Source organism: Clupea harengus, chromosome 7 (assembly GCF_900700415.2).
Source record: "Clupea harengus chromosome 7, Ch_v2.0.2, whole genome shotgun sequence".
Lineage (NCBI taxonomy): Eukaryota > Metazoa > Chordata > Actinopteri > Clupeiformes > Clupeidae > Clupea > Clupea harengus.
The window spans coordinates 1909787-1928855 of record NC_045158.1 but is presented as its reverse complement, the minus strand read 5'-3'; the positions used below and the strand labels follow the sequence as shown (position 1 = coordinate 1928855).

At 44.4% G+C, this 19069-nt stretch overlaps 1 protein-coding gene across 1 annotated transcript; it reads left to right on the top strand.

Moving 5' to 3' along the window:
- The first annotated feature begins 4973 nt into the window (after positions 1 to 4973).
- On the top strand, positions 4974 to 11572 carry LOC116221055 (solute carrier family 2, facilitated glucose transporter member 6-like). The gene is made up of 7 exons (XM_031570123.2): positions 4974 to 5105; positions 5405 to 5610; positions 6341 to 6490; positions 7195 to 7303; positions 8259 to 8435; positions 9731 to 9876; positions 11098 to 11572. The coding sequence occupies exons 1-7, from the start codon at positions 5066 to 5068 to the stop codon at positions 11275 to 11277; spliced, it is 1008 nt and encodes a 335-aa protein (XP_031425983.1). The 5' UTR covers positions 4974 to 5065; the 3' UTR covers positions 11278 to 11572.
- The last annotated feature ends 7497 nt before the right edge of the window (positions 11573 to 19069 follow it).

Genomic DNA, 19069 nt, shown 5'->3' with positions numbered 1-19069 from the left:
TTTGACTGCACATAGATAAAAAAATGCAACATGTCAGTCTACATGGATCTTGTCACATTAACAGCCTCAGTAAACTTCAACGTGAAAGGCTTTGACAGTATTTTTTCTCCCACGACATAGTGTAGAACAGTCTGTTTTTACTAGATTGTATGTTTATGCAAGCAGTGGGATCCCACTTAGTTTGACAATAGATATTATATTTGGCGCAAAAAGTCAACGTTTCAAAACAGAAATATATTTTTGGTACTCATTACCATGTTGGTTGAAAATAGATCTGTTCTAAACCATGTTTTGACAACATGACGGAGAGGGAATTTTCGGACACCTTTGTAAGGGTCTCTCTGGCCTACTCCACCCGACCACTTAAGCTCTCGCCACGATGCTTTTCTTCCTTTATTGGAGGTATTTTCATAGATGACATGGTAATTCACGCTGACACACCTCCATTGCGAAATCGAGGTATCCACAAATCCAGCGACCAGCTGACATTTTTGACAAATGATATGTGAAAAAGATAATCTCTCTACACGCACACACTTAATAATATAAGGAGTATTTGCAAACGTTCTTCGGTCTCCGTCTTACCGTTTTCTGTGTCCTCGCCGGTGCGTCAATTTCCTCGATCTTGTTCACAACAATAGCGCTGCCCATTATCCGAGCGCCCACTCCCCCTGTGCTGTCTCCCATTTCGCTGTCTTCACAATGACATGGATTCTCCTCACCTTCGACAGCGCAGTCATTCTCAGACGCACGCACCCCGGTAAAACCAAGGCTTGCCAGTGCATCACTTTGCTTTTCCTTTCTCGTCCGAACAGCATCCCTCTCTCTTTTCAAAGTCCTGCTATGGTTTTTACCCCTTTTCTCCTCTTTGCCTTTGGCGCAAGAAATGGTTACATCACTTGTGTTTAGCTTGCTGTTCTCCTGGTCCGCTGCCGAATTCATTTCAGTAGCCTCTCTGAGGCGTCCTTGACTTTCCTGTCGTTTACCGATGCATACTTTAGGAATTCCGTACACCGTGTCAAGTGATAAAATGTTATCCTTCACGTTCGAAGAATTGCTCTTTTTTACTTTAAATTTCTTCGACTCCTTGCATGCATTTCCCCGGGATACAGAAGGCGGCTGTGCGGATGGATTCGTAAGGCCATCCAATACTGTGGTCGCACAACTGAAGGCTAAATCCTCACACCGTTTTACGTTGCTTTTTATATTCAAAACGCGATTCATCTCCAACTTGCGTCGATCTTTCTCCAGATCAGCATCCAAATTATAAATCAGATTGCCAAGACCAATCTCCCAGTCATCGCCACTGTCGTAGGTGTCGGCTCCGCTTGCCTTAATACTCTCGTCAACTGATGAAATGACTGACATTCTCGAGATAGGATTTCTGACAGAAAAACGGTGATGAATCCTAAATCAAGTGGGAGGGCGAGAATTAATGAGGTCCAATTGCACCTGGCAAGTGGAACACTATTTTTGGCTATTTGCTGTATGATTATCCTAAAATTAAAGCCTTAGGGGAAAGCAGGCGCAATCTGAAGGTTTATTTGTTTAGTCACGATTTGGGCCTATTTAAATGTCTTCATCTGTTTAGTCAAGATGTTATTTCACACTAGGATTAGATTTGCTCTTGAATCTGTCATCTGTATATTAACAACGGAAATTCTTCACATAAGTAACAACTTGATTAACCTGTTAATTCAGAAGGGTATTTTTGACAATTTCCGCCTATATTGCACTGTCCCATTTAAAACTTGAATATCTATGGTTCTAAACATTGCATAATAACCATTCATGGCTTAAATTAAAGAAGACACTTGGCCCATCAAATGCAATCAGTTAAAGTGTTTTATTATGTCATTTTAGTTTACATTTCAGTGCAGCAAAACCAACATTTTTGTCAGAAAAAAACATAAAACGCCTAGTGTTTTTTTTATGTTTCAGTGTAGAACTGGGTTTTGAATGTCATAGGAAACTAACATTTACATTTCCTGATGCAACAACATCTTGACAGTGTGTGTAAAAAATTTGAAGCAGATAGACAAAAGTTTACAAGTGTTACACATCAGTTTCCATATGATACCTTTAGACGTCTCCAAGTGTCTCATAACCTCTCCAACCTCACCAAATACAAAATCCAGTACCTGTCACTGTACATCAAGAATTCATACTTTTTTCTTGCCTTCTGTACTACAGCAAACCATTCTGAATTAATTCAGTGTAATATATTGTAATTTATTGTGACAACACATATGATGGTCTATAGCCTCTCCAAAATATACCCAAAAACCTATCCAGATCCATATAAAAGTACATCATGTATGTTTTGTGGTTTTGTACTCAAAAGTACATCATGTATGTTTTGTGGTGGTGTGTGGTGGGGTGTGGAGGTGGTGTAGTGGTGTGTGGAGGTGTGTGGTGGGGTGTGGAGGTGGTGTAGGGGGTGTGGAGGTGTGTAGTGGTGTGTGGAGGTGGTGTAGTGGTGTGTGGAGGTGGTGTAGTGGGGTGTGGAGGTGGTGTAGTGGTGTGTGGAGGTGTGTGGAGGTGGTGTAGTGGTGTGTGGAGGTGGTGTAGTGGTGTGTGGAGGCGTGTGGAGGTGTGTAGTGGTGTGTGGAGGTGTGTAGTGGTGTGTGGGTGTGTGGAGGTGGTGTAGTGGTGTGTGGAGGTGTGTAGTGGTGTGTGGAGGTGGTGTAGTGGTGTGTGGAGGCGTGTGGAGGTGGTGTAGTGGTGTGTGGAGGCGTGTGAGGTGTGTAGGGGTGTGGAGGTGGTGTAGTGGTGTGTGGAGGTGTAGTGGGTGTAGTGGTGTGTGGAGGGGTGTAGTGGGGTGTGGAGGTGTGTAGTGGTGTGGAGGTGTGTAGTGGTGTGTGGAGGTGTGTGTAGTGGTGTGGAGGTGTGGAGGTGGTGTAGTGGGGGTGTGGAGGTGGTGTAGTGTGTGTGGAGGCGTGTGGAGGTGTTGTAGTGGGTGTGGAGGTGGTGTAGTGGTGTGTGGAGGTGTGTAGTGGGTGTGGAGGTGTAGTGGGGTGTGGAGGTGTGTAGTGGTGTGTGGAGGTGGTGTAGTGGTGTGGAGGGGGTGTGTGGAGGTGTGTAGTGGGTGTGGAGGTGGTGTAGTGGGGTGTGGAGGCGTGTGAGGTGGTGTGTGTGTGGAGGTGGTGTAGGGTGTGTGGAGGTGTGTAGTGGTGTGTGGAGGGTGTGGAGTGGTGTAGTGGTGTGTGGAGGTGGTGTGTGGAGGTGGTGTAGTGTGGAGGTGGTGTAGTGGGGTGTGGTGGTGTAGTGGGGTGTGGGTGTGGAGGGATAAGATGAGATGAGTTCTGTTCTGATGAGATGAGATCTGTTCAGATGAGATGAAATGAGTGGGGAGCGGACAGATGCATCTCCTGCAGGGACATCTCTCTGGAAAAAATAAATCAATTGGCAAATGTTACACAAACAACTCAGCAATCCAGCAAAAAAAATAAAGACATTGTAAAATAACCAAACACAATATGCAACTAAAAACAAGAAAGATGCAGACATAGAGAGTACACAACAGGAGAAATATAACATGCCATACATACCAAAATGTATGCTAATAGTATTATGCGTGTGTGAACGAATACATGCAGATACATGTATAGTTTACATCAGTAGGACACAACACAGCAAAAATAGCATGTAGCTAACGTTAGCGAACTTGCTAGCAGGCTTGCTAATATGCCAGACAAATACATAGGCAAGCCAATAATTTGGAAACGTACAAAAATGCATACCAATAGTATTAAGCGTGTGTGAAACCATACATACAGATATGTATTTACATAGTTTACATTACGAGCACACAACACAGCAAAAATAGCATGTAGCTAACGTTAGCGAACTTGCTAGCAGGCTTGCTAATATGCCAGACAAATACATAGGCAAGCCAATATTGTGAGAACATACCAAAGTGCATACTAATAGTATTATGCGTGTCTGAAAACATAAATGCAGATATAGATACTTACATGTCATGTCTAGGACACAATCCAGCTGTTCCAATTGTGTCCATAGGCGAACTCCACGTCTTGTGTTGAATGCGCAAAGCCTGTGCTGGGAATGACTGCTCTGGCGCATGGAAAGCGCACCAGAGAACCTTCGGTTACGCGTGGACCAATCACATCGTAATATTATTCAAAGACAGGCAATGGGCATACCATTGTAAACATGAGAATGAGTACTATTGGATAGAATAGGTGTCAATCAGTTTATAGTAACTGGATTGGAGAAACAGGCATTTTGAATGCGGTCGTCTGTTACAGGAAGTGGTTGGTTTGTGGGCACTAGACATGAAAATGAACGTAGAACAAGGAATAAAATGTACTGTGGCCAATAAAAACTACACAGTTTCGTAGAAGAGATATATGGCTTTGATTATTCAGGTATGTTTTAAAAAAATATATATTTGTCATGGCCATGAGGAGCTCGAGAAGATTGAGATCATATGATATGGGAAATGGAGGCATGTTTTGTGCTGTGATGTGAGTACATAAATAAACCACAATAATATCCTCAGTTAAACTATTCAGTGTCATCATTTAGTTGTTTGGATAGATAACGATTTTTTCATGGCAGAAAACAAGACATTTTGGCAAAGATAGCATGTTTAAATGGACGATTAGTTTGAGGAGGTGTCAGGGGGTGGGGCACAGCAGGGGGCACACCACGTTTTTCTTTTGGTCGTTTTCTAATGACCTGCTGAACACAGGCATTTGATATTACGTGTGCTTCTGGCAGTATTAGTGCTTTTCAGATACAAGTCTTTTTATGGTAAAATGTTTTTTATTTTTGTGGCTACATGCACGTAATTAAGATGTTATCAGCCCGGTCGCGGCCGCGCGACCGCTAGGGGGCGTATCTGAACTAACAAGGTGTTCGTGTGTGTGTGTGTGTGTGTGTGTGTGTGTGTGTGTGTGTGTGTGTGTGTGTGTGTGTGTGTGTGTGTGTGTGTGTGTGTGTGTGTGTGTGTGTGTGTGTGTGTGTGTGTGTGTGTCAGGTGTACGTCTCAGAGATCTCACACCCCAAAGTGAGAGGCAAATTGGGATCCTGTCCCCAGATGACAGCAGTGTTTGGAGCATTGGCACTTTATGGTCTAGGTAACATCCTGCAGCTCTCTCTACAGCCTGCTAAAAGTTTAAATCTATTAACATCTATTAATTCTAGTAAGAGTAATAGGAATAGTAGTAGTAATAGTAATAAAAAAAAAATAATAATGGTAAGGATCTGTCATTTCTATTCTATTTTCATTAGTTAGAGTTAACAATGTGTCCCAATGGCAAAGCTATCTGCTGTGATATCTATGTTTGCAATGTGCCTCAGAGCTGCAGGCTGATTTGATTCATGTGTGTGAAACAGTGATCTCAGGAGTCAAATGAGTTTTCTTGTTGTGGTGAAGGTTTGGTGTTGCATTGGCGCTGGCTGGCGGTTGTCGGGGAGGTACCGGTGATGGTGATGGTGCTTCTGCTTTGCTTCATGCCGGACTCGCCGCGGTTCCTGATCACGCGCGGCCGCCACGAGGAGGCGCGTCGAGCGCTGGAGTGGTTCAGAGGACCGGAGTACACCGAGGAGTTCCTACGCATCCAGCACAGTGTCAACACCCAGGTACTAAACACACTGCCTGGGACCTTTCACACACACACACACAGACACACACAGCGTCAACACCCAGGTACTAAACACACTGCCTGGGACCTTTAACACTCCCAGGGTGCACTCTGCTGCCTTTAACACACACAAAGACACACACAGCGTCAACACCCAGGTACTAAACACACTGCCTGGGACCTTTAACACTCCCAGGGTGCACTCTGCTGCCTTTCACACACACACACAGACACACACAGCGTCTTTTCTTTCGCACCCCCTGCAGGCTGTCTCTCACATTGCAGACGCTTTCACACACACACACACACACACACCGTGCCATATTTCACACATTCTGTAGGCTCCTCTCCATGATAGCACCTGCCTCTGGATCTGAGAGAATCCGGCTCAGAATAGATCAGGTCCTATTAAAGATGCTAGATTCTTTTCAACTGCTCGCACACAAAATGCCCTGCTGTGCTTCATGTCTTTCTTGTGATACTATATCTGCACGTCTGCACAAGTGTGCACACGTTTGTGTATGTGTTTGCATGTCTCCATGAGTGTGTGTGTGTGTGTGTGTGTGTGTGTGTGTGTGTGTGTGTGTGTGTGTGTGAGAAAAAGAGCAAGGGAGACAGAGAGTAGGGATGAGAAAGAGAGAGAGAGAGAGAGAGAGAGAGAGAGAAAGAGATGTATATATACATGTATATGATGTATACCTCTCCTGTGTGTGCGTGCTCCCTGACAGGGTCGTATAGGCTGGGAAGAGTTGCGTCAGCCCTTCTACTACAAGCCCATCCTGATCTCTGTGGGGATGCGCTTCCTGCAGCAGATGACTGGAATCACCCCCATCCTGGTCTACCTGGAGCCCATCTTCCACCTGACACAGATCACACTGGTGGGCAGCATACCAGCCTCGGCTCACGCTGTGGACATCTTATCTATCCATTTACTTCTGTCTTTCATTGTCTCTCTCTCTCTCTCTCTCTCTCTCTCACTCTCTCTCACTCTCTCTCTCTGTCTCTCAGGGTACCAGCCTTGGCTCACGCTGTGGACATCATATCTATCCATTTACTTCTGTCTTTCTTTCTCTCTCTCTCTCTCTCTCTCTCTCTCTCTCTCTCTCTCTCTCTCTCTCACTCTCTCTCTCTCTCTCTCTCTCTCTCTCTCTCTCTCTCTCACTCTCTCTCTCTGTCTCTCAGCGTACTAGCCTCGGCTCACGCTGTGGACATCATATCTATCCATTTACTTCTGTCTTTCTTTCTCTCTCTCTCTCTCTCTCTCTCTCTCTCTCTCTCTCTCTCTCTCTCTCTCTCTCTCTCTCTCTCTCTCTCTCTCTCTCTCTCTCTCTCTCTTTCTCGATTTTCAAATTGGCTTTATTGGCATGACAAAAAATATTGCTGAAGCATTCCCATACCAAGAGTTGGTTTGAAAAAAAGATCACAGGAGAACATTATTAGATAATATGATACTTTATACTGATGAATATTATTATTACTGTGTTCAATATATGTTCAATATATCTGAAAATCATCTGTGTGTAATATAATCATTTCGTAATCCTTTCACCATCCTTCCATCCCCCCCTATGATGTTGCTCAGGAGCCTCAATATGATGCTGCTCTGGTTGGAGCGGTGCGTCTGCTGTCCGTGATGATTGCAGCCAGTCTGATGGACAAGGCTGGCAGGAAGGCCCTCCTCTTCACTTCAGGTGTGCCTCATCTCCTCTGTCAATCACTCCTGATATTATTGAATGTTAGGTGTGTCCCTTCATGCCAACCCAGCCAAGGTTTCTATGTAGATCCCATCTTTCTCCAGGTCTGAGTTATGCAGAAAGGCACTCCAGTCCACTGATTTTATTTTTTTTTACGGAGGCCAGGTCGTATCAAGCTGAAAGATAATGACGATGTTGGCCCATTTCCAGTAACCAGAAGGAGACATATTAATCCCAGTCAAATAGTTCTGTTGGGATCTAGCCTATTCAAATCGAACCAAATCCTCTACTTTCATGGGTCTTATTGTTAACTTATGTACGAGAAACATTATACCAACCCCATTACATTATTATTATTATTATTATTATTATGTATGAGATTATACCGACCTCGAACCCCTTATAAGCCGTAGCTCAACCAGTGTTTTACAGCAACCCTTGTCCTTCTGCCTCTGATTCCCAGGGTTCCTCATGTTCTGTCCTTCTGCCTCTGATTCCCAGGGTTCCTCATGTTCTGTTCTTCGGCCTCTGATTCCCAGGGTTCCTCATGTTCTGTTCTTCTGCCTCTGATTCCCAGGGTTCCTCATGTTCTGTCCTTCTGCCTCTGATTCCCAGGGTTCCTCATGTTCTGTTCTTCTGCCTCTGATTCCCAGGGTTCCTCATGTTCTGTCCTTCTGCCTCTGATTCCCAGGGTTCCTCATGTTCTGTCCTTCTGCCTCTGATTCCCAGGGTTCCTCATGTTCTGTCCTTCTGCCTCTGATTCCCAGGGTTCCTCATGTTCTGTCCTTCTGCCTCTGATTCCCAGGGTTCCTCATGTTCTGTTCTTCTGCCTCTGATTCCCAGGGTTCCTCATGTTCTGTCCTTCTGCCTCTGATTCCCAGGGTTCCTCATGTTCTTCTGCCTCTGATTCCCAGGGTTCCTCATGTTCTGTTCTTCTGCCTCTGATTCCCAGGGTTCCTCATGTTCCTGTCCATGCTGACCATGACCATGTACACCTACACGCCGCCCAGTCACCACAGCAACAGCAGCACCCCCCTGCTACGCTGGGTTGAGGGTCCCTCTCAGACGACCCCGACCTTTGACCCCATCACACTCATCCCTCTGATTAGCACCATGGTCATCATATTCGGTGAGTCTCTGGAAAACACTACCGGTGCAGATCCGTGCCAGATGGGAGAAGAGTCTTTGCTCTTTGGTTCAGACTTAGTATTGACTGCTGAAGTGGCCTGGCCTGGGGATAGTACTGAACATTTAGAAACATTTATTCTCTCTACCACCATAGGCTTTGTATTCCGCGCAGCACAATTAGTTCCAAACTCTCCTCAACACGAGTCTCCATAACAGCTGGCCCTTGACAAACACTGGTCTACTCATCCATGGGCAGAGCCAGGCCCTGGATACGCTGCCTCTCCATTTTATATTTCATTAAAACACGATGCAATGCGGCCCTGGGGGGAGTCTGCACCACTGACCTCAGCAGAGTGGTTTATAAACTCAGGCTGGTTAGTTTGGGTTCGGCCCTTTGCAGCGCAGTCACTGTTACATTGTGTTGCAACACTCAAAAGTCTCTGAAGCAGCTGACTGCTGAATAAATACAGTTAGGTGTTTTCCAGGGTAAGCTGCCAGTTGGGTCACACACTGTATGTAGATAGAGAATGGAATCTGACAGACAGACAGACTGCCCACTGACCACTGACCAATGACCACACAGTCAACTGTCTGGTTTCTAAATCTCTACTGCTTCTTTCACTTCTGTGGTTCTCTCTATAGCTGCCGGCGTCCAGGTAGCACAGAGGCATGACGTTTAATGTATAGCACACACATCGGAAATAATCCCATGTTGAACAGGCAATGTAGAAAGGACTTCTGAGTAAAAAAAAAAATGTAATTTATATTTTAAGGTCTTAATGCTATTCTTAGCTTCCCATAAGCCTCCGGAAACAAATATGGCACCGATCAGCTGACGATGAGGGCCAGGGCGTTAGCTGTTATTTGCATTCTACTCACACAGAGGCAAAGTGATGATGTGATCTAGGGACTGACCACTTATCACAGCCAAATGGGACTCTGTTGTCTGCATCCACTTGGGATTCAATTCCACTCAGCGTGAGCGTGACAGTAATGGCCTGCAAGTGCAATGGGATTTGTTGTGAAGTGTAACGAGGTCAGAAAACTTGGAAGCATTTCAAAGCCACCCTGTCATTTGATAAATAATTGCATCCCCTGAAAGTGTGTCAGCCAAGTACAAGTATTCAAGTATTCAAGTATTCAAGTATTCAAGTATTCAGTAAACAGTGATGCAAGGGGAATTAGAGTCAACACCAATCCAACCAGAAACTCTTACCCTATTTATGTCTTCATGGACTTAACCTCTCCCTCACCAACTCCAGCAGTAAGTCCTCTGACTCTTTTGTCTGGGCTCAGGGTACGCCATGGGATGGGGACCAATCACGTGGCTGCTGATGTCAGAGGTGCTGCCTCTGGGGGCCCGTGGGATAGCGTCGGGGGTGTGTGTGGGGGTCAGCTGGCTCACCGCCTTCGTACTCACACAGTTCTTCATGCACGTGGTGGTGAGTACCTTACATCACTTCCTGTTTCATTCTTATTGTATGTTATCATTCACTGGAATGATTACATTGTAACTCCCAGTAAGCAGCCAGGTCTGGAACAGCTCTGGTGCTGGTGTGGTGTCAGATTCAAGTAAGATCTGGTCCAAATCTGGGCCAGTTCGGGGCCATATTCAATGCACATTAGTGGCGGATCTGTTCAAGTTCAAGTTCAAGTTCAAAGTACTTTATTGTCATTGTCACAAAAACGACGAGACAGACGCCAATACTCAAGTTGTGTTCCGGTATGGGGCTGCTGTCTCAGTCCGTTTCACTCCACCGCGCAGACTAGAGTTTCAAAACTACGGGACGTCTACGGCTGGTGATCTGGATCAGTGATTCCCGATCCACCTTCTGGCCCAGATTTGAACCAAAACCGGTGGAACCCTGATCAGTGGCAGAGCCAGAATCAGAACCAGTTCACATCAGTGCTCATTGTTGTTTTCATTAGTTTCTGCCATCATTAATGATCCGATCGAAGGATTTATTCATTTCTGATTGGACAAGAGGGATTTCATTGGCGCATTTCCATGGTGGGGTAAAACCCCAGTGTCTGGGGAAAAGCCTCAAAAACAATCTGAACATCTCCTCGGCTGGACTCGGGGGCCATGGCCTAAATGGCCTCAGTCTGTTCCTGCGGGTGGGCAGTGCAGTACAAAACTGAAGTAAACACAAAAGAACTCCAACTCATCCAACTCAATTAGTCGGTGGTAGAACTGTGACACTGGTGTTTGTGATGTTGGTAAAGACATCCTCATGGCTGTGATTGGCTGCGGCTCGTGACTACGGCCCAATCACAGCCTTGAGGATATCCTGCACCAATCCCACCCAACAGAAGCGTCATATTGCTTCAGTGCATCATGCATGTTCTTTTGATATTGTAAAAGTTCCAGTTTATTAATCTTAGTATAATGAGTTTTCTTCATTACAACTGATGTACAGCATTAGTTTCATTATTTAATAGCCACACCTTGTATATATAAAGAGAAATATATATATATATGTATATAGGATATAAATATTTTCAGTGCAGGCAGGATCCAAGAGGTGAACCCCTGACCTAGATGCATTGCTCATCATGTAAACATCACATCACACTCATCACTCACACTCACACAAGCACTCATCACTCACACTCACACAAGCACTGGCACAGAGAGGACATGTTTGTTTGCTTTTCCACAGGTGGCGTTTGGGCTGTACGTTCCCTTCCTGTTCTTCAGTGTGGTGTGTGTGGTGAACATCATTTTCACCGGTGTGTGTGTCCCTGAGACCAAAGGCCGTTCGCTGGAGGAGATCGAGAACTACTTCAAAACGGGGCGCTCCTTCACCATCACTGACACAACTACTGCGCCTCATGATTAGGGCTAACTCTATAGTATAATATCATTTATATATATATATATATATACAGTATATACTATAATATAATATAGTATAGTATAATTGTATTTCTTGTTTTCATGTCATGTTTACAAATGATGCAGCTTGTCTGACTGAGTTTTCACGGACTTCTCATGGGTATTTGCATGGGAGACATCGCAGACATACAGAAATGTATAAACTGACAAACTGGGTAAACTGACCAATGATGTGCCAGTGATAGTGTAATGTCATTTTTTTTGTACTTGATTTGAAGATTAAACCTGCTGAAAGCTTATCGTTGTGTGTGTGTGTGTGTGTGCATATAATATCATGAGTCGTGTGTCCAGAATGAAAGCTTATCGTTGTGTGTGTGTGCATGTAATAGCATGAGTTGTGAGTCCAGAATGAACTCTAAAGGGCACTGGTAGTAAAGCAGATGACAGGAACTGATAATGGCCTTTCACTTTTGCTTTTACTCACAGTCCTGTTCCCGTTGTTACGCAATCAAGCAAAAAAGCCCTGTGATCCCCAGCGGTGACTGTTCCATTCAGTCTGCCTCTCTCATCCGCCCTCTCCCTCACTGCACAGCACTAGGGGAGGTTGTGCTTTTGTTCAGTGACACACAGGCAGTCCACGCCAGTTCACGGAAAACCCGACTTTCCTCATGCCTCTTATTTTGCATTAGCCTTCCTTTGTGATGTCTTTGTGAGGAAGGCACTTCAAAATTAAAACCAAACTAAAAAATGTGATATATTTTCATGTAAATGGTAAATATCTGAAGCAAACACACACATTATAGACATTTTGTGGTAAGTTATGTAAACCGACAAATTAGAGAAGGATGATTACGTCCGCTCATGTTGTTCACGGTAACACACAGCTTTATTACGTAGGTGGCCTCATGTTGTCACGGTAACACACAGCTTTATTACATAGGTGGCCTCATGTTGTCACAGTAACACACAGCTTTATTACATAGGTGGCCTCATGTTGTCATAGTAACACACAGCTTTATTACATAGGTGGCCTCATGTTGTCATAGTAACACACAGCTTTATTACATAGGTGGCCTCGTGTTGTCATAGTAACACACAGCTTTATTACATAGGTGGCCTCATGTTGTCATAGTAACACACAGCTTTATTACATAGGTGGCCTCATGTTGTCATAGTAACACACAGCTTTATTACATAGGTGGCCTCGTGTTGTCATAGTAACACACAGCTTTATTACATAGGTGGCCTCATGTTGTCATAGTAACACACAGCTTTATTACATAGGTGGCCTCATGCCATGGCTGAACAATCAGCCCAGGGAAACAGATGATTCCTGAACAGATCTGATTTCTGGTTCATTTCTGAATCAGCTAGGTTATGCATAAGGTCACATGATGGACTCTGTGTGAGTGTGTGTGTGTGTGTGTGTGTGTGTGTGTGTGTGATCCTGACTTAGTTACATGACTCTGTCCCTCTCTTCCTCTCTTACATCTCCCTCCCTCTCCCTCCCTCTCCCTCCCTCCCTCTCTCTCCCTCTCTCTCTCTCTCCCTCCATCTCTCTCTCCCTCCCTCTCCCTCCCTCTCTCTCTCTCTCTCTCTCTCTCTCTCTGATTGTGTGTGTATGTGGCTTAGTTATGTCACACACTAGCTTGGTGCAAAAAGACTTGGTATTCATGTGATGTGAGCAAGAGATTTAAAGGGATTGTTCTCTGCAAGGCATGCCTGTGCTTTACCAGCTGAAGTGTTGGGAAGGAAACCAATCCTGGTAGACTCATGTGATGTGCCCGAGGCAGCAGCTCACCGATGTGGTCTGCGGATACCAGATTAGGACCAGGGCCATACCAGACCCGCACTAAACGCAGCAACTAGATGATGGAATGCCATAACTCTATTCGGTGTTCTGAATGAGATAAACACACCGTCAGGTCTACGTCTACTATGTTTTTAATTATAGTTTATTCTAGTTATTTCAATAAATTGTCCTGCCTTGCCTACAACTGCATTGGTCTTCACACTAACACAATACTACACAATACTTAAAAAAACAAAAAAACAGTGTCATAACTTCTGATATAATTATGAGCTGCTTAAGTGCATTCCTCAGATAATTTTATAACATCACAGTTATCGCACAACAAATGACCTGCTACCCTTCTGCCTTTTATTCCCATTACATGTCATGTTAGAGTTTTATCTTTTTTTAATCTTTTTTTTTATCTTATTGGATCTCTGCAGTAGGGCATAGTTATCAAACTCTGACAAGGAGCACTCGTCAAACACAGTGGTCTATGCCGCCACCTGCTGGTCCTAACATCAAACTGCCACTCTCTCTCCCCTCATCCCAGCCCCTTTCTGTAAGCGAGACTGCGCTGGACGTAGCCTAAATCAATGACTGTTGGGAAAAAAAACCTGTTTAATCGACGCAGGTTTCAAACAGTGCACAAGGCTTTAATATTGTATATTTATATTATATAAAATAATTGGGTGCTTGTAATGAAAAGACAAAAAAAAGAACAGAATAGGTCTTCTTACTCAGTGAGTAAGTGTGTGTTTGCCAAACTGAAAAATGTAGGTCACAACTACAGCCGGTACATTACGCTGTCAAATGTCAAGCGTGATAAGGAACACCGATCAGCCGCTGCATGGTGATGTTTAACTGCTGCACGGTTTTGATTGGCCTCCCACTATTACACGCGCAAAAAAAATCCGGAAACATACCATTGCTTAACCACCTGGCGTTCCCGCCCCCCTACAACTGGAGTTTCGTAAGGAGTTGTGTAAGGATGGTAATTACCTCTCAGCCACGCTACAGGGAACAACATCCTAGACCAGGAGCGGAATAGACAACACAGCCCAGAGTTGAGACGATATGTATCCCAACGGCAGGAAAACAGCGGCTGAAAGTCAGATTGTATCAGCAGAGATCGTTTCTGGACTTTTGCTGACCATTTTATACAGGATCATTTCCAAGAACATTTTTCCACAGGTGAGAATTTAACTTGGTGTTATTATATCCCTATGCCGTTTAGTACTAATGCAAGTACGTTGTAGGCTACACAATCATAAAATCCTTATGAACGGGATTTTTTTTTTACGTGTAGGGGGAAAAAATTCGGATGGATGGAGAACCCTTTGAAATGACGCGGTCACTGGTGTGTGTGTGGCTGGCCAGCAACGTGAAATTTCTACTCTTCAAAAGTAACAAGGCAGTGTCACTGACCGAGCATTCCACATCCAGGCTCATGGTGAGTAACGTGTGCCTCTTCCCCATTTTAGACAAATATGTTAATACAATGCTTTGTTCAATGGTGTCTATTTGTTCTAGATACAATATAAGATGCAGAGAATTCCAAGGATATGTACACACAGCGAAAGAATTTTGAGTGTGATTTTAATTCAAGGCTTTCATGATGGTCATAATCTCTAAGTATGAACCTTAGAAGACTGTGGTCTTGTGAGTAATTCCAACTTTCAGAGCTTTTATTTCAAGAACATGGTCTGGTGTGGTTTGTTTCTATTGGCGTTCATTCACCTTGCAGAGGTCACTTGACGAAATGTAGGCTATAATAAGAAGCCTGAAGGAAATCTGAACGTTTTTAACCGGCATGTTATTTGTGAGTGCTGTGGTGTGCTGTAGGCTAAGTTGTTATTTTCTGTTTTTCAGGCGTCCTTGCACTGCTCGTTGGCACCTGCTGGGAAAATGGAACCAGTGGAATGTCCTCAAACCATGTAAGAACTTTTACCGAAACAGAACACACACTCGCCCTTTTCTTAAAGCAAAAATGTCCTTCTCTCTCATTCTTATCCGCTATCATCTACCATATTAGTTGTACGCTGGCTGTCTTCTGTGAAACAGTGTTTCTGCACCTTTGCAGAATGAACCCCGTCACAAAACAACCAGCCTTGACTCAGCCAAGACAGACAGACAGAGAATCTGAGTCAGCTTTCTTTGATGCCTCTACAGAAAGATGGTGTAGTGTTAGTGTAGTGTTAGTGTAGTGTTAGTGTGTTAGTGGAGTGTTAGTGGAGTGTTCGTGTAGTGTTCCCACTGAGCTCCATCTGCTCCCTGTCCTGTCCTGTCAGATCCCTGGGCTGGACCTGCTGGTGTTCTCCTGCTTCATCCTCAGCAGCTTCATCCTGATGGCCCTGGACCACAGGCAGAGGAAGAGGACCATAGACATGCGTGTGATCTCAGCGACGCGCAGAAGATGAGGACCATAGACGTGCGTGTGATCTTCAGCGACGCGCAGAGGTTCTTCCTCCACATGGACTTCTTCGCCACCTTCATGTTTGGCCTGCTGTGGTTGGTCTTCCCTGATTGGCTACTTGGGAGCCAGGTATGTTAAGGACCATTTCTTGTGTTCTGATGGGTGTTCCAAGTATGTGGTTTAGCGACAAACCTGGCTAAGTTAACTCAGAGTAAGTGGTAAACCTCCTAAAAGAAGAGCCCTAGCGCTTTGTTAATGCTAGGAGAATGAAGGCCTAGGGCTCCTCTATTAGGAGGTTTACCACTTACTCTGGGTTGACTTACCAGATACCCTGACCTGCTTCTGCATTTAATGATTTATTTAGCTGACACCTTTATCCACAGTAACTTATTTATTATTATCTGTCATCCGTATGCGCTCTCCCCTGGTAGTAAACCCATAGCCGTAGTGAAATGAGGAACACTGTGTTTCAGTTTTGTATTATTTGACATTTCAGAGTGTAGTTACAGCATCATGTTCATGTTCTGTTGATTGGCACTGTACTGTACTATTAGGCGTGGTTATGTAACATTCTGGGAAGTACCTTTGTCAAGAGTCCCTAAGCAGGCTCATTGTTAACGTCCCTAACCCAACTGAAAAGAAGATTACTGTATGCTCAGTTTCACAAAACTAGGGACTGACCTTTGACCCTTTTACGAGGATTTGGCATCAAGGCATCAAAGGCTTAAATACTGATAAATGAACTCCAAGGTTTTATGGATCTGACTGCAGTTGTTTCCTTTCATTTGCAAATGTCTCTTGTTGGTGTAGTGTGTTTACCTCACTCTCTTCTGCCATTTCCGTACTTGTTGAGCAGTACGTGAGCGGCTGTCATGACGACCTGCCCCTGCCCTTGCACCTGACACGAGCCTTTGGAGCCATGATGGTGGGGGACAGCTTGGTCTCACTCACCTCACCCAACCCCCACGTGAGCAAAGACAGAGCATCACTCTTCAGCAGCAGAGCTGTGGTAAGGCCCACATGCAGCGCTAGTAGACAGACGGATGGATGAATAGATAGATAGATGGATGGATAGATAGATGTCAGGATGGATGGATGTACTCTGTGTGTGTGTGTGTGTGTGGTGTGTGGTGTGTGTGTGTGTGTGTGTGTGTGTGTGTGTGTGGTGTGTGTGTGTGTATGGAAGGATGGATGAATAAATGAGATGGATGTGTGGATGGATGGTGGAGTGTATTCTTGTAACCTCTCCATCCTTTACTTTAGTACACTAAAAGTTGCTTTGTGAACTTGTTTGAAGCATTGATTGACTCTCTCTCTCTCTGTGTGTGTGTGTGTGTGTGTGTGTGTCCCAGGGTACCCTGGTACTGCTGATGTATCTGCTCCACTCCCACTTCATCACGGCCTCCTGGACCTCTGGGCGGGTCTGGATGGGTCTGCTGGGGGCTGGGATCTGGGCTTGGTAACTCTGTCCTGGGATACCTCGCCTCCAGAGGGCGCTCTCCCTCACAGAGAGTTCAGTAACAGCTGTGGGTATAGAGATCATATATAAATAATGCGCGCGCGTGTGTGTGTGTGTGTGTGTGTGTGTGACCGTGATATGGTCATTTGGGCATTTTGACTTCTACGACAGTCATGGCACAGCAGAGAAGAGGAGCAGAGAAGTTGATTTTGGAGAATATCTTACAATGTGTTGCACATTATCTTAGCCATTGTGATGCAGTACAACCCCAGCTAAAATCTGGACCTTATTCCTACCAGAAGGCCAGATCCAATTGATTGTTGAGTGTCAGATTCGGGTCATGTCAGTGCCGGATCAGGTTCATATCAGTGCCAAATTAGGGCCATAACTTTGCCAGAATATGGCCATTTCAGTTCTGGATCAGGGCCGTATCTGTGCTGTATCAGGGCCGTATCTGTGCCGGATCAGGGCCGTATCAGTGCCGGATCAGGGCCGTATCAGTGCCGGATCAGGGCCGTATCTGTGCCGGATCAGGGCCGTATCTGTGTTGTATCAGGGCCGTATCAGGGCCGTATCTGTTCTGGATCAGGGCCTATCTGTGCCTAAACCCCTCTAGAGTCCAGTCCCTCTAGTCTAGTGGGACTAGATACGTTAGAGCGCTGTTCCTCCGTGCAACACAGGTAGCCCTTGCCTTTATTTGGATATTAAGCTGCTATTTTTCAGAATGTGTATGGTTGGTGGTTGTTTACAACCATTCATTTGTAAATATGTTCAAAGCTTGAATTTGTGTTTATTGCTATAAGATGAGTTTATATTAACATATGGTGTTACTGTGATGAAGAGCCATGTCAGAAATGCTATTTAATTTGTAAGTAATAAAGGATGATATTCTTATCAGGGCTCAGTGTCACTCTGTGGAGCTCAGTCTTGTTGGATGACCGTTCACTGTGTGTGTGTATGTAGCTGAGGTGCTTTGACAGTCGGATTAGAATGGCATCTTCTCTTAAAGAGACTTAGCTGTCATGTCACTCTTTATGTTGTGTGTGAAACCAATCTGTCATCATTTTCCCCCATCTTTCATGGTAAAAAGAGCACATATCATGCCAATCGGCGCTTGTCATCAGACTTGTTATCACAGTATTTCTAGTGTGCTTCCTGATTTCACATTGAACTCCCCTCTGTGATCGTGTTCCTTTGTTTGTTGAAGCTGAAAGTCTTGTGGCACATATTTGTGAACTTTTCTCCTTCAAAACTATTTCCTCATCATTGTCTACATCAGTCGTGAGCTGCATAAGCTCTTGCCAAATGTATAAGTCTAAATGTAAATATGAATTGCCTTATTAAATATACTTATAATAATCTCTATGCCAGCCTTGTTTCCGAAACAACTGGATCCAGGATGTTGTCACAGTTAATCTACTTGTGTTATCAGTGGCAAGGACCGAAGCTGTAACAAGCAGCTTTCCCTCCGCACTGGCAGTGGCTTTTAACAAGGGATGTTTTTTCCATAAGAAACACCTTTCATAAAGAAGATTACCAGGCGTTTGTGAATGGATGTTGGGTTATCTCTCCCTTGTGTCTGTTCAAAAAAATGAAAAGATATTTTTTTCAGAGGATTTGACATTTCTCACTGTGGATTTGGTTTGTCTCCCACTCCATGCAATCTGGTTTGAAAAGCAGTCCTCTATGATCTCATATGTTTGAAAAACAGGTCCTCTGTCTGGCAATTGGACAAATTGGGCATGCATTTGCCTGTAAATGTAATCTAAATAATAGCTTTGGGTGTGTGAACTATTCTGAACTATTCACACGTTTATTCATTTCCAGGTTTGCTGAGTATATATACATTGGAGAATATTTTGTCTCTATGTGTCCGTGGACCTTATATTATTGGCGCATTGTCAAGGGGTTATTGGCACTTCGGCTGACTGTAAGGACCAACCTTGAGACTCAAGGAGAGTGCAACTAACTAGACAGTGGGCCTACTCATAGGCAGTTTTTTTTTTGGCCATGGACATAGAGGTCACATTAAAGCAGAAGTAAGTAGTTTTGGTGTAAAACTTGAGAGCCACACTCAAAAGACATGCAAAAAACGGACACTGATGAAGGCTAGCTAGAATGCTACTGGG

What these genes read in the sequence shown, in the direction of transcription:
- LOC116221055 (XM_031570123.2), top strand. Translation starts at nt 5,066, where the DNA reads ATGACAGCAGTGTTTGGAGCATTGGCACTTTATGGTCTAG. An exon ending in ATTGGCACTTTATGGTCTAG is followed by an intron (nt 5,106 to 5,404) that starts GTAACATCCTGC and finishes GTTGTGGTGAAG; the next exon opens with GTTTGGTGTTGCATTGGCGC. An exon ending in GGCCCTCCTCTTCACTTCAG is followed by an intron (nt 7,304 to 8,258) that starts GTGTGCCTCATC and finishes TCTGATTCCCAG; the next exon opens with GGTTCCTCATGTTCCTGTCC.